This window comes from Acomys russatus, chromosome 5, assembly GCF_903995435.1.
Source record: "Acomys russatus chromosome 5, mAcoRus1.1, whole genome shotgun sequence".
Classification (NCBI taxonomy): domain Eukaryota; kingdom Metazoa; phylum Chordata; class Mammalia; order Rodentia; family Muridae; genus Acomys; species Acomys russatus.
In genome coordinates, this window is record NC_067141.1 from 33,874,590 (window position 1) to 33,887,322 (window position 12,733).

Consider the following 12,733-nt stretch of genomic DNA (forward strand, 5'->3'; position numbering starts at 1 on the left):
GAGCTCAGAAGAGAAATCATCCACACATCATATTTAATAAGTTATTAAACAATCTCAGACTTTTGTATATCGACAATAAAAGTTTAAAGTTGAGTAGAAAAACCATGAATAACCTTTTAATTTCAGCATGTGTAACACTGTATAATTACTGCGTCAAATTTGACTTGTGGAAAGGTGTATTTTCTAGACAATCTTAAAGTATAGATTTTTGCTCAGTAAAGGTGCATGCCCATTCTTATGCTTTTATATTTTAATTATCATGTTTCTCTTTTCCAATGGCTATGGATCATCAAACAGTTGAAAGACAACACTGATGGAGAACAATACAGAAGTGACACAGTTCATCCTGCTGGGACTTACTGATGACCCAGATCTACAGCTTCCCCTCTTTTTCATATTCCTTATTATCTACACTATCGCCCTGGTGGGGAACCTGGGAATGATCCTGTTGATAGTCTTGGACTCTCGGCTCCACACTCCCATGTACTTTTTTCTGGGCAATCTGTCCTTGGTTGATTTTTGTTACTCTTCAGCTGTCACACCCACAGTCATGACAGGGCTCCTAATAGGAGACAAGGTCATTTCCTACAATGACTGTGCTGCTCAGATGTTCTTTTTTGTAGCCTTTGCTACTGTGGAAAATTACCTGTTGGCCTCAATGGCTTATGATCGCTATGTTGCAGTGTGCAAGCCCTTACACTATGCCACTACCATGACTATAAGTGTATGTATGAGTCTTTCTGTAGGTTCCTATGTCTGTGGTTTCCTGAATGCCTCAATACACATTGGGGACACTTTCAGTCTTTCTTTCTGTGGGTTCAATGTGGTCCATCACTTTTTCTGTGATATTCCAGCAGTCATGATTCTCTCTTGCTCTGATAGACATATCAGTGAACTGGTTCTTGTTTATGTAGTGAGCTTCAATATCTTTTTTGCTCTCTTGGTTATCTGGATATCCTATATATTAATTTTTATCACAATCTTTAAAATGCAGTCAAGTGCTGGATATCAAAAGGCTATGTCCACCTGTGCTTCACACTTCACTGCAGTGTCTATTTTCTATGGTACAATCATCTTCATGTACTTGCAGCCCAGTTCCAGTCACTCCATGGACACTGACAAAATCGCATCTGTGTTCTACACCATGATCATCCCCATGCTGAACCCTCTGGTCTACAGCTTGAGGAACAAGGAGGTTAAAAGTGCATTCACAAAAGTTTTACCAATGCCAAAATAATCTGTAGTGATTTAGTTTTCATGTGCTATGGTGAATAATAATTCTACTTTTTTCTTCCACATTCAAATTCTAGAATGGATTCTTATATTTCTTCAAATCTACACTATAGAAAATAAAAAAAATATTGTATTCAGGATCATAGCTATAAGATTTATTTTCTTTCTTGGTCATGTTGACAATACTCCTGTGAAAGGTAATTATATAATCCTAATGGATAATTCCTTAAGTATAATCTTACTGTTGTTAAAATGCAGATAATATTTTAATATAAACTATAACCCACATTATGCATTTAATTTTGATGGACAGCTCCAAAGAACTTTCATGAGTGCTTTTTATCCTGCCATATTCTGAACATTTTCATCTCATTTTAACAGCATTTATATTATTGCACAGATTGTTCCATGATGAATTGTAAAACTTGCTTTTTATTACACAAGTTTAGGAAAAGTTACCCGTTTCCTTTATGTTGAGAATTCCTAGGAAAGCTTGTAGATGAGTGCTATAATTGCGTCATTTGTTAAAATGAGTGGATAGATCACAATGATTCTACCTGCCTCTTATGAACTGAAATTAGACACTTTTAAATAAATTATTAGAATGTGTGCAGCATGAGTTTAGTGTAAAGTGTGAGTTGGTTCTGTAGCTTGAGATAAACAGATGCTTAAATGTTTCTTGTTCAAGAAATTTTGTTATTAGATTTTTAAAAATCATTTTTAGTGCTGTGAAATACGTTCTCTAGACATTATCTGAATTGGTGTTTCAGAGCTCTACACTGGGATTCAAAGAATGGCCTACAATTTCCAGAGGGAAATTTTTCCTTTCTGTTTGGAGGCCATTCTTTGTGGTCTGACTATCGTTTATGAACTAGAAACTGATAAAAATAGCTGCAGCATTATGATTCCATGCATTCATGAACACAAGAGTGTGGTTACTGTATTTTATGTATTACTTAAATCCATGTCAATTTAAATTGATAATATCTTACATTTCTTTCTCTACAATTCATGTAAACATTCAGATAAACAAGATGTCCAATACACTCAGGTAAAGATGATATTCTGGGAACCATATTCTAAATTATAATAAAAGCCTATAATCTCACATTTTAACCATCAATTGTTTTCATCAGCTTTTAAAATGATTTCTTGAGATTAATATTATATAGTTTCCCTGCTATGCACACCTCTAAATGTTTTTATAAACTCCCTCTCACACTTTCAAATCCATTTGCCTTAAAAAATGTCTCTCATCCCCTCTTTCTCTACCACCCCTTTCCTATCTCTTCTTCACTTGGTTCTACAATCTGAAAGCTTTCAGCTAAATGAGTTTTTGTTGGTTTTTTTATTTCCTAAAAGTACCTTTTAATATTTTGCTTTCAGTTTTTGTTTATAAAATTCTATTGGTTTGTATTTATACCTATAAGAAACCAATGTCTATACAGAAATCTATCAAACTCATCTGTGTGTCTCATGGTAGTAATTTTTATAAACAAAAAAGTGTACTGATAGCTTTATTTACTCTGTTCCTATACTGTAGAGTATATATGAATGTAGAATGAACTGTTTTATGTATGTGTGTCTGGTAAGGGGCTGTGCTTGTAAGTTACTTGACAAAAGAGGTTATATCTAAAAAAACCAGAGTCAAAATTCTTCAATATTGTGGGCATTGATATTTTATAGTGAGTAGTTGAAAAATTAATTATATCTCAGAAGAAAGTAGTTGTCAAGGCTCCTTTGTAGGATCAGATGTAGAACAGAATTTTAGTAATAAATAATACAATGGAAAAAAACCTCAGTTGATTTCCAAATGAAATGCTTTCATTCATGCCACGTACACTAAACCTCTCTGACAACAAAGTGCAGTACCTTGTAATTATTTAATTATATTCTAGTTAATAAGTTTTAATTTTAAGTCATATATTCCACTCACTTCTATGTCAATGAAGTTTCCCATGTCAGTCTCTGTTCACTCCCTGTCCTTATCACCAGTAACACAGAAAGGTTGTATGACAAAAACCAATAGGTGGATGTTGAAATAACTAAGGAGAAACACATAGAGGAAGTAAGATAGAAGTAAGTACATTAATGTTGAAATGATTAAATGGAAAGCACATTTTATTGAATTTTGCATGTTTTCATAAAACAAATAATTGAATAACATGCAATAATTAAAATGTGAGATTAGCCATCACAGAAATGAAATTCAAATTAATATTTATTTCATAGATAAAAGTTGCTCTATTTTTATTTGTGAAATTATTCAAATTCTGACTTGGATGCTGTGTGAGGATTCACAAATAACATCTAGAGTCCCTTAAGTCACAAGATTATAAAACCAAGTGAAGAAGAGATAAGAAAGGAGTGGTAGAGAAAGAGGGGATGAGAGACATTTTTTTAAGGCAAATGGATTTGAAAGTGTGAAAGGAAGCTTATAAAAACATTTAGGGGCATGAAAAGCAGGGAAACTGTGTAATAATAATCTCAAGAAATCGTTTTAAAAGCTGATGAAAACAATTGATGGTTAAAAATGTGAGATTATAGGCTTTTATTATAATTTAGAATATGGTTCCCGGAATATCATCTTTACCTGAGTGTATTGGACATCTTGTTTATCTGAAAGTTTACATGAATTGTAGAGAAAGAAATGTAAGAGATTATCAATTTACATTGATATAGATTTGGGTAATTTTTGTAGCTTCATCACATAGTAGATAGCATTGCTTATTCTCATTACCATGCAATGGTGCTTTAAGACAAGTGGATATTACAGGAAGAAGAGATTTGGTGAGACGTAAGTGAATGAATGACTTAGGCTCTCACAATCACTTAACACCATATATATTTGGGAATCCTCACACAGCATCCAAGTCAGAATTTAAATAATTTCACAAATAAAAATAGAGAAACTTTTATTTATGAAATAAATCTTAATTTGGATTTCCTTTCTGTGATGGCTAATATTGCTAACAACTGAACAGGATCTAGAGTCACTTAAGAGCTTAGCCTTTGGCATGACTATGATGGAGTGTCTTCTTGTGTTACCACAAAATCTCAGTTGTTCAGTTTTACCAACGAAGACTCAGGTGCAAGATTCTGGAATAAAATCTTGCTAACTCAGAGAGGCAGAGAAAGCATTCAGCTGACCTTCTACTTAGCTGATGTCCCAGAAGGAGGAAACCCTTCTTATTTAGCTCACATCCTGGAAGGAAAAAGTTATTTCTCTATCTCCATGATGTTTTAAATCACCTTCATCTTTCCATGTTCACTTCCTGCCAGTCTCGTTGTTTTCTCTGCTTCTTGTACTAGGCTAACTTAATTTTATCCCGTTTACATAAAGCTCTTGGATTAAAGGTGTGTTCTAGGGTTGAAGCACTGCAAAAGCCCTTGTTTACATTAAACAGAAATCTCTAGAAGCAAATACTGAGCCATGTCACAATTAGAAAGAAGGTTTTACAGTTCACAATTTCGGAGTTCACAGTGGGGTCAAATATTCTTCAATATCTGGCTAAGCCTGTGAGATATTATATTAGTTGAGGCTGGATGACCCCCCTATTAAAGTTGGCTATACTATTCATTTTCTGGACAAGAGTACTAGACAGTAAAATGGAGAAAGCTAGCCCAGCAACAGAATTCTTCTTCCTCTTCTTTCTGCCTGTCGGAGTTGCTACTCCACTTCTATCATGGGAAATTTAACTCAGATTTTTAAGTTTTGTAGTTAATTTAAAGATAGGGTCTAATAAATGTTTATTATTAGCTCTATAATTATTGTTATGGTGATTTTTTTTAACCTTCTAGCAATCAGTGAAACACAGACATCTCTTACATTTTAAAATAGCCTTGTTAACCATGGACAGGGCAGATATTAATCCCCTAAACTGCCTTCTATACTTCCCTACCACAATCCCATGCCATCTGCTTCTAATAATTTGTTTTGAGCTACCTCTCATCCATAGTCTCAAATACTTGCTAATACTCTTCACCTGGGCCAAATCTTCCATCCATGGCAGCCATGTTCTTCTCCTCCTCCTAACCCATGGCACCAGCCTCCTTTCTTCTTCTTCTTCCTCTACGACCGCATTTCCTTTTTCTTTCCCTTCGGCACACTACTGCATAACAATCATATGCCATTGAGGCTAAGAGGTAGCTGTCTATGATGGCAAAAGATACAAAGAAGAACATCTGAACAGCACATTCATTCTAGAAATTGCATTATTTCCTGTAAGAAGTCCAACCATGACCTTTGGAGTAACTGCTAAGGAAGAACCAAAGTCTACCAATGACAGGTTAATGAGGACAAAGTACATGGGAGTGTGGAGATGAGCATCTATTAAAATCAGAAGGACATTCTAAGATTTCCAGCCAAAGTGAAGGCATAGATAAATATAACTACCATAAAGAGAAGAACTTGAAACTCTGGTGCTTTGTTTAGTCCCAGGAGCATGAATTCACTCATTTCTGTGTTGTTCTTCATAGCTGTTTTTCTGGAATCATGGGATGTTCTTTGAAAAGGACAAAACTAAAAGAACAGAATCTCAAATGCTTATAACATTATATGCAGAAATAATTTAGTCTCTTTTACTTTATAAATCTGATTAGTTATACTTTCCCTACCTATGGGAGGCCAGAGCAGAAAAAGTTGGAGAAAAAAATTGTTTATACAGATACTCAGAGAGTACAGAATGTCATATAAGTTAAGCAGTCATTTCCAAGCTGTTGTATTTATGAATCAATTTTAACTTCATTCAGTTCATATTTAATCGTTAAATTTGGTGTACACTGCTTAATGCTTAAAACTAAATTGTAGGTCAGTTCACAAATATCTGCATATTATATTCATTAAAATAAATGTGTCATTACATGTCAGTTCAGCAAACAAAGATGATTCTTTTAAAAAGATAAGTATCATATATAAAATGTGAATACTGGGGAAAAGTGTATAAATATTGATTTATCATCTTTATTTTACTACTAAAGATATTGGTTAATACACAACTTCACTATTCACAAATAATAGGTAGATTGTATTTAGTCTATGTCGGTGATTTTTTTGGTAAGATTTAAATGAGATAATGATTTGAAAAAGGCTAATAGAAATAGTTACACTAGTACTCTCAGAATGGAATATGATATATTTTTCTGGTTAGGAGAGGCAGGAGCACAGGTCTTCAAGGTAGAGGTAAACTTTGAAAAAGAGGCAGCCTTGCTTTGTAATTTGCCTCTAAACATATGCTATATCCTTTCACCTCTCCTCTTCCTTTGCTATTCTTCTGATATTCCTTCATCTCTCAGGAGTGGTCATATTAACAATTCTTTTTAAAATTTATTTATTAATTCATTCATATTACATCTCAATAGTTATTCCACCTCTTTTATCCTTCCATTCCTCCCTCCCTCCCATTTTTCCCCTACTCCCCTCCCCTATGGCTGTGACTGAGGGGGACCTCCTCCCCCTGTATATGCTCATAGGGTATCAAGTCTCTTCTTGGTAGCCTGATATCCTTCTTCTGAGTTCCACCAGGCCTCCCCATCCAGGGGACGGTGGTCAAATATGGGGCACCAGAGTTCATGTGAAAGTCAGTCCCCACTCTCCACTCAACTGTGGAGAATGTCCTGTCCATTGGCTAGATCTGGGTAGGGGTTCAATGTTTACTACACATATAGTCCTTGGCAGGTGCCATAGTTTGAGCAGGACCCCTGGGCCCAGATCTGCATATTATAATGTTCTTCTTACAGGTTTCTAGGACACTCCGGACCTTCTATTTCCCCATTCTTCCATGCTTCTCTCACCTAAAGTCCCAATAGGATGTTCTCCTTTCTTTTCCACTTTCCTGATAAGTGAAGACTTTCATGGGACATGCCCCTTGGGCTAGTGTCCAGATATAAGTGAGTATATACCATTTGACTCTTTCTGTTTCTGGGTTAACTCACTCATTATGATCATTTGTAGTTCAATCCATTTGTCCTCCAATTTTGGAAATTCCTTGTTTTTAATAGCTGAGTAGTATTGTGTAGTGAAATGTTTCTTTATCCAATCTTCTATTAAGGGACATTTAGGCTGTTTCCATGTTCTGGCTATTATGAATAAGGCTACTATGAACATGATTGAGCATATGTCCCTGTTGTGGGGTAGAGCATTTTCTGGGTATATTCCAAAAAGTGGAAAAGCTGGGTCTTGAGGAAGCCTTATTCCCAGTTTTCCAAGATAGTGCTAGATAGATTTCCAAAGTGGTTGTACTAGTTTGCATTCCCACCAGCAACGAAGGAGTGTTCCGTTTTCTCCACATCCTCTCCAGCATATGGTGTCACTTGAAATTTTGATCTTAGCCATTCTGATGGGTGTAAGAGGGAATCTCAGAGTCATTTTGATTTGCATTTCTCTGATGACTAAAGATGTTGAACATTTCTTTAAGTGTTTCTCAGCCATTTGATTATTCTTCTGTTCAGAAGTCTCTGTTTAGTTCTGAGCCCCATTTCTCCATTGGGTTATTTGGTTTGGTGGTGTTTAATTTCTTGAGTTCTTTATATATTTTGGATATTACACCTTTGTCAGATGTAGGGTTGGTGAAGGTATTTTCTCAGTCTGTAGACTGTTGCTTTGTTCTGTTGACAGTGTCTCCTGCCGTACAGAAGCTTCTCAGCCTCATGAGGTCCCATTTATTAATTGTTGACATTAAGGCCTGGGTTGTTGGTGTTCTCTTCAGGAAATTGTCTCCTGTGCCAATGTGTTCCAGGATCTTTCCCACTTTTTCTTCTAGCTGATTTAGTGTCTCTGGTTTTATGTTGATGTATTTAATCCATTTGGACTTGAGTTTTGTGCATGGTGACAATTATGGGTCTAATTGCATTTTTCTACATGCAGTATATTCTTTGAAGAAAATTCTACTATGGAACTTCAAATCAGAGGAAAATATGTAAAAAAGATTCAAATCATTTATTTTTATTTCAGTTTGAGATTATAGTATCATATAATTTTTATTACATTTCTGTTTCTATTTCTGCTATTTTTTAAAAAGTCATGGTCTCTTTTTCATGGATTGTTGCTACATGCAAATATATGTGCAAATATACACACCTATAACATAATATATGTATATTTCCACATATGTGTGTGTGTGTGTTTTGATATAACCTGATTTATTTACTTTTAATTGTATATATGTTTTCACAGGTGATGATTTGGTAGTGGATGACTGATATCTGTGGTTTTCCTTAGAAAAGGCAATTTCCCACAGTCTCAGCATTCCTTAGTTTCCTATTGTTCTTTATGTCAGGTTGAGGCCTCATATTTGCCTCATTCAGTTTCATATGTTATTGTTTCTGTACATGTTCAGCTCATATTAGGCATTCATGTTGAGACTTTTTTGGGTACAGCTCAAAATCTTAAAGGGAAAAAACTTTCTCCTACTAGATAGCTTCAACCATACTACAAAATAAGATCACTTCAGCTACAAAAAGCATAGTGTATACTTTAAATAACTACAAAGGAAAACTTTGGATGTTTTCACAACTTGTTAATGCTAATCATATGGAAAATGCTAATTTCCCCAGTTTACTTCAAATCACTATATAGTATATAAATGTGAAAATATATCACATCCCTTCTCACAAGTTGATGAATATATATATATATATATATGTTATATGCTGATATTCTATAAGAGGAAGTGACAAAAGCCTTAGAGAAAAATCTGTGGTCTTAAAATAGTAAATATTTTATTAGGAATCAACTAGAAGGAAAGAAAAATAATGTCCTAGAGCTATGTCCCAAAGCTGAAGGTCAGAAGCACAGAGTGGGTGCTTGCCCTTGAGATGCTAACGTATTTTTCCCGTCTAACTAATTACGGCACAGATGACCTGATAATTAGAATCACATTTCTCTATGCATCTACTCTCTCATGTCATCATAGGGACTCCACCAAAATTCTAAACTTTTTTATTAAGGGCAGGATGAATGGCCAACATGGGATCACAAGCCTCCAAAGATATCTACTCTCATACACTAATTCTCCTGAGACGTGTGTGGAGCTTGTAACATCTGCCTTGATATTGACAAAAGCATAGGCCTGAGTTTTTATCTACAGCAGAGTTTGTGACAGAGGGGAATAAGAACATTCCTCACAGTGCTTTTTTTTGGGTGTGGATGCAGGACTGATACTCTGGGCATGAAGTTGTTCAAACCCCATTACCTTTTTATAACAATGGTAAGTAATAAAATGTGAACTGACAGGATTTTAGAATTGCCAGGGGGACAAAACTAGGTCATTTTTATTTTACAAGTAAAATCAAAATAGAAAATAATGGTCATAAAGATTAAATAGCTATACTACAAACGCATTGTTAATTATCTTTTACCTTTTGTTCTATTGCTTTTTCCACAATACCAACTGTTTTACATTATTAATTTATATTTTCATGTTCAGTATCAAAAGATTCCCTTTAGAAGATGAAATGATGATGGTTATACTGAAAGCATCCTATAGGAGGTAGAAAAATCATTATCTTCAGCTTGGCTATTGTTTAACATCTTCTCCTGTCTTGAATGAGAACGTTTAGTGCTGAGAATCAGTATGTACAATATTCTAGAGTAAGAGGTTTACTTGGGTGGAGGGGCTTTCATATTGTAACTGGTAATAGTCATCTATCATTTGAGCCTCTGTGGAGGTGAGTAAATCAGCTATGCTAGGCAATGTGGCTTGCTAGAGTACAACATCTCTGTGGAAGAATGATAATGGTTGATGGTGGGTAAGGGACAGCATCAGTTTATGTGAATATGAGTGAAATGAAACAAAGCAGTTTTGCTCACCAATTTTGAAAAAATTGTTCTCTTATATTTAGTCTTGAAGAAATATATGGATATATTGTGCAGTTAGTTTAAAGTGGTAATATTTAGATTGGAAGAACCAACATCAGGCCCTCATGAATTAGTGAGAAAATATGAGCGTGGCAGTATCAGACTACCAAACTACCAGAGTATTGTGTATCTTACAAAATAATATGGTGGGGGATGTATCAGACATATAAAATCTATTTTCTAGATCTTATGCTAATATAAAGCAGCCACACACTCTTCACAGGCTTAAGTGCTGATCAAAAAACTAGCAGCCTTATTCATAATAGCCAGAACATGGAAACAGCCTAAGTGTCCCTCAGTAGAAGAGTGGATAAAGAAACTGTGGTACATATACACTATGGAATACTACTCAGCTATTAAAAACAAGGAATTCCCGAAATTTGTGGATAAATGGATTGAGCTAGAAATGATCATAATGAGTGAGTTAACCCAGAAGCAGAAAGAATCAAATGGTATATACTCACTTATATCTGCATACTAGCCCAAGGGGCATGTCCCACGAAAGCCTTCACTTACCAGGAAACTGGGACAGAGGGGAAGGCATCCTATTGGGACTCTAAATGAGAGACGCATGGGAGAACAGCAAAATAAAAGGATCCAGAGGGTCCTAGAAATCTACAAGTAGAACAATATGATAGGCAGATTTGGGCCCAGGGGTCCCGCTCAAACTAAGGCACCAGCCAAGGACAATACAGGAGGTAAACTTTAAACCCCTTCCCAGATCTAGCCAATGGTCAGAATATTCTCCACAGTTGAGTGGAGAGTGTGATACGACTTTCTCACATACTCTGGTGCCTCACATTTGACCATGTCCCCTGGAGGGGGAGACCTGGTGGCACTCAGAGGAAGGACAGCAAGTAGCCAAGAAGAGACTTGATACCCTATGAGATTATATAGGGGGACGTAATCCCCCTCAGGAACAGTCATAGGGGAGGGGAATAATGGGAAAATGGGGGGGGAGGAATGGGAGGATACAAGGGATGGGATAAACATTGAGATGTAACAAGAATAAATTAATAAAAAAAAAAATAAATTAAAAAAAAAAAAAAAAAAAAAAAGAAAAGAAAAGAAAAAAGAAAAAAAAAAAAAAAAAAAAAAAAAAAAAAAAAACTTTCAGTATCAATGCTACACAAACATGCACCACAGTTCTCCAGCAGGCATTTCATCATCTTCCAAACAATGTCTTTTACTAGAAAAAAAAAAAAAAGAACAAGTAAAAGTCCTTGCTCATAGTCTAGATTTCCATTGATACTCCAATAGCATATTTCTTTATTTGTCCTAGGATCTTGTCATCATCAGTCCCAAATGACTTTGATGGAGAATATTTCAGAGGTTTCTGAATTTATTCTTGTGGGGTTAACAGATGCCCCAGAGCTGCAGATCCCTTTGTCGATTGTCTTCACTCTCATTTATTTGATCACACTAATTGGGAATCTTGGCATGATCATGCTGATTCTGTTGGACTCCCGACTTCACACTCCCATGTACTTTTTCCTCAGTAACCTCTCCCTGGTGGACTGCGTTTATGCCTCAGCAATCACTCCCAAGGTAATGGAAGGGTTTTTCACAGGAAATAAGATCATATCCTACAATGCGTGTGCAGCCCAGATGTTCTTCTTTGTAGCCTTTATTGCTATTGAGAGTTTGATTCTTGCCTCAATGGCCTATGACCGCCATGCAGCTGTGTGCAAACCCCTGCATTACACTACCATCATGACAAGTACCACTTGCATCCTAATTATCACCTGCTGCTACATGTGTGGAATATTGCAATCCTCTATCCATGTAGCCCTTGCATTTCGTTTGCTCTTCTGTCATTCCAACGTGATCAATCACTTTTTCTGCGACATTCCTCCACTGCTAGATATTTCTTGTTCTGATACCTACACAAATGAGGTCACTCTCCTTATCTTGGCTACACTGGATGTTGTTTTTACTCTCTTGGTTATCTTGAACACTTACCTGCTCATTTTCATTGCTATCCTGAGGATGCGTTCAGCTGAGGCACAGAGGAAGGCCTTCTCTACCTGTGCATCCCACCTCATCACTGTATCCATATTCTTTGGGTCACTTATATTCATGTATTTGCAGCCCAGCTCCAGTCACTCCATGGACACAGACAAAATAGCATCTGTATTTTACACCATGGTCATTCCTATGCTGAACCCTGTGGTGTACAGCCTGAGGAACAAAGAAGTAAAAAATGCATTCAAGAAAGTTGTTGGAAAAGTAAAGTCTTCACTGAACATAATAAACTAATTCCAATATATTTTTAAGAATGTGAAAGTTTGGACCTTTATCTTTGAAGAATAGCTTATTTGGAATTATTTTTTGTCTGTGGTTTGTTTGACTTTGATTTTACAAAGGAGAACTCTGTCTTTGTGTATTGATAATATGATTAATTTATTGTGATTTTGGTGTATATCATGCTAGAAATCACATATCAATTTAATATTTAAATGAAGATTACAATGTTAGAGAAGTCACATGCAACATTGCCTCATAAATTGATATGAGATATTTTTAGCTAAACTTCATGTATGCATTATGACAGCTATATTTTCAATTATTTCATTATTATGATTATTAATTATTATTACTTCCTTTTTAAAGAATAATTAAATTTTCCATTTCTATTCTTCC

General features: G+C 35.5%; 2 protein-coding genes across 2 annotated transcripts; both read left to right on the forward strand.

Annotated features, from left to right (window-relative positions):
- The first annotated feature begins 313 nt into the window (after positions 1–313).
- Positions 314–1,237, forward strand: LOC127190046 (olfactory receptor 5B3-like). The gene has a single exon (XM_051147096.1). The coding sequence runs from the start codon at positions 314–316 to the stop codon at positions 1,235–1,237; it is 924 nt and encodes a 307-aa protein (XP_051003053.1).
- Positions 1,238–11,395: 10,158 nt separating this feature from the next.
- On the forward strand, positions 11,396–12,349 carry LOC127190047 (olfactory receptor 5B12-like). The gene has a single exon (XM_051147097.1). It carries the CDS (start codon positions 11,396–11,398, stop codon positions 12,347–12,349), a length of 954 nt encoding a protein of 317 aa, XP_051003054.1.
- Positions 12,350–12,733: the final 384 nt, after the last annotated feature.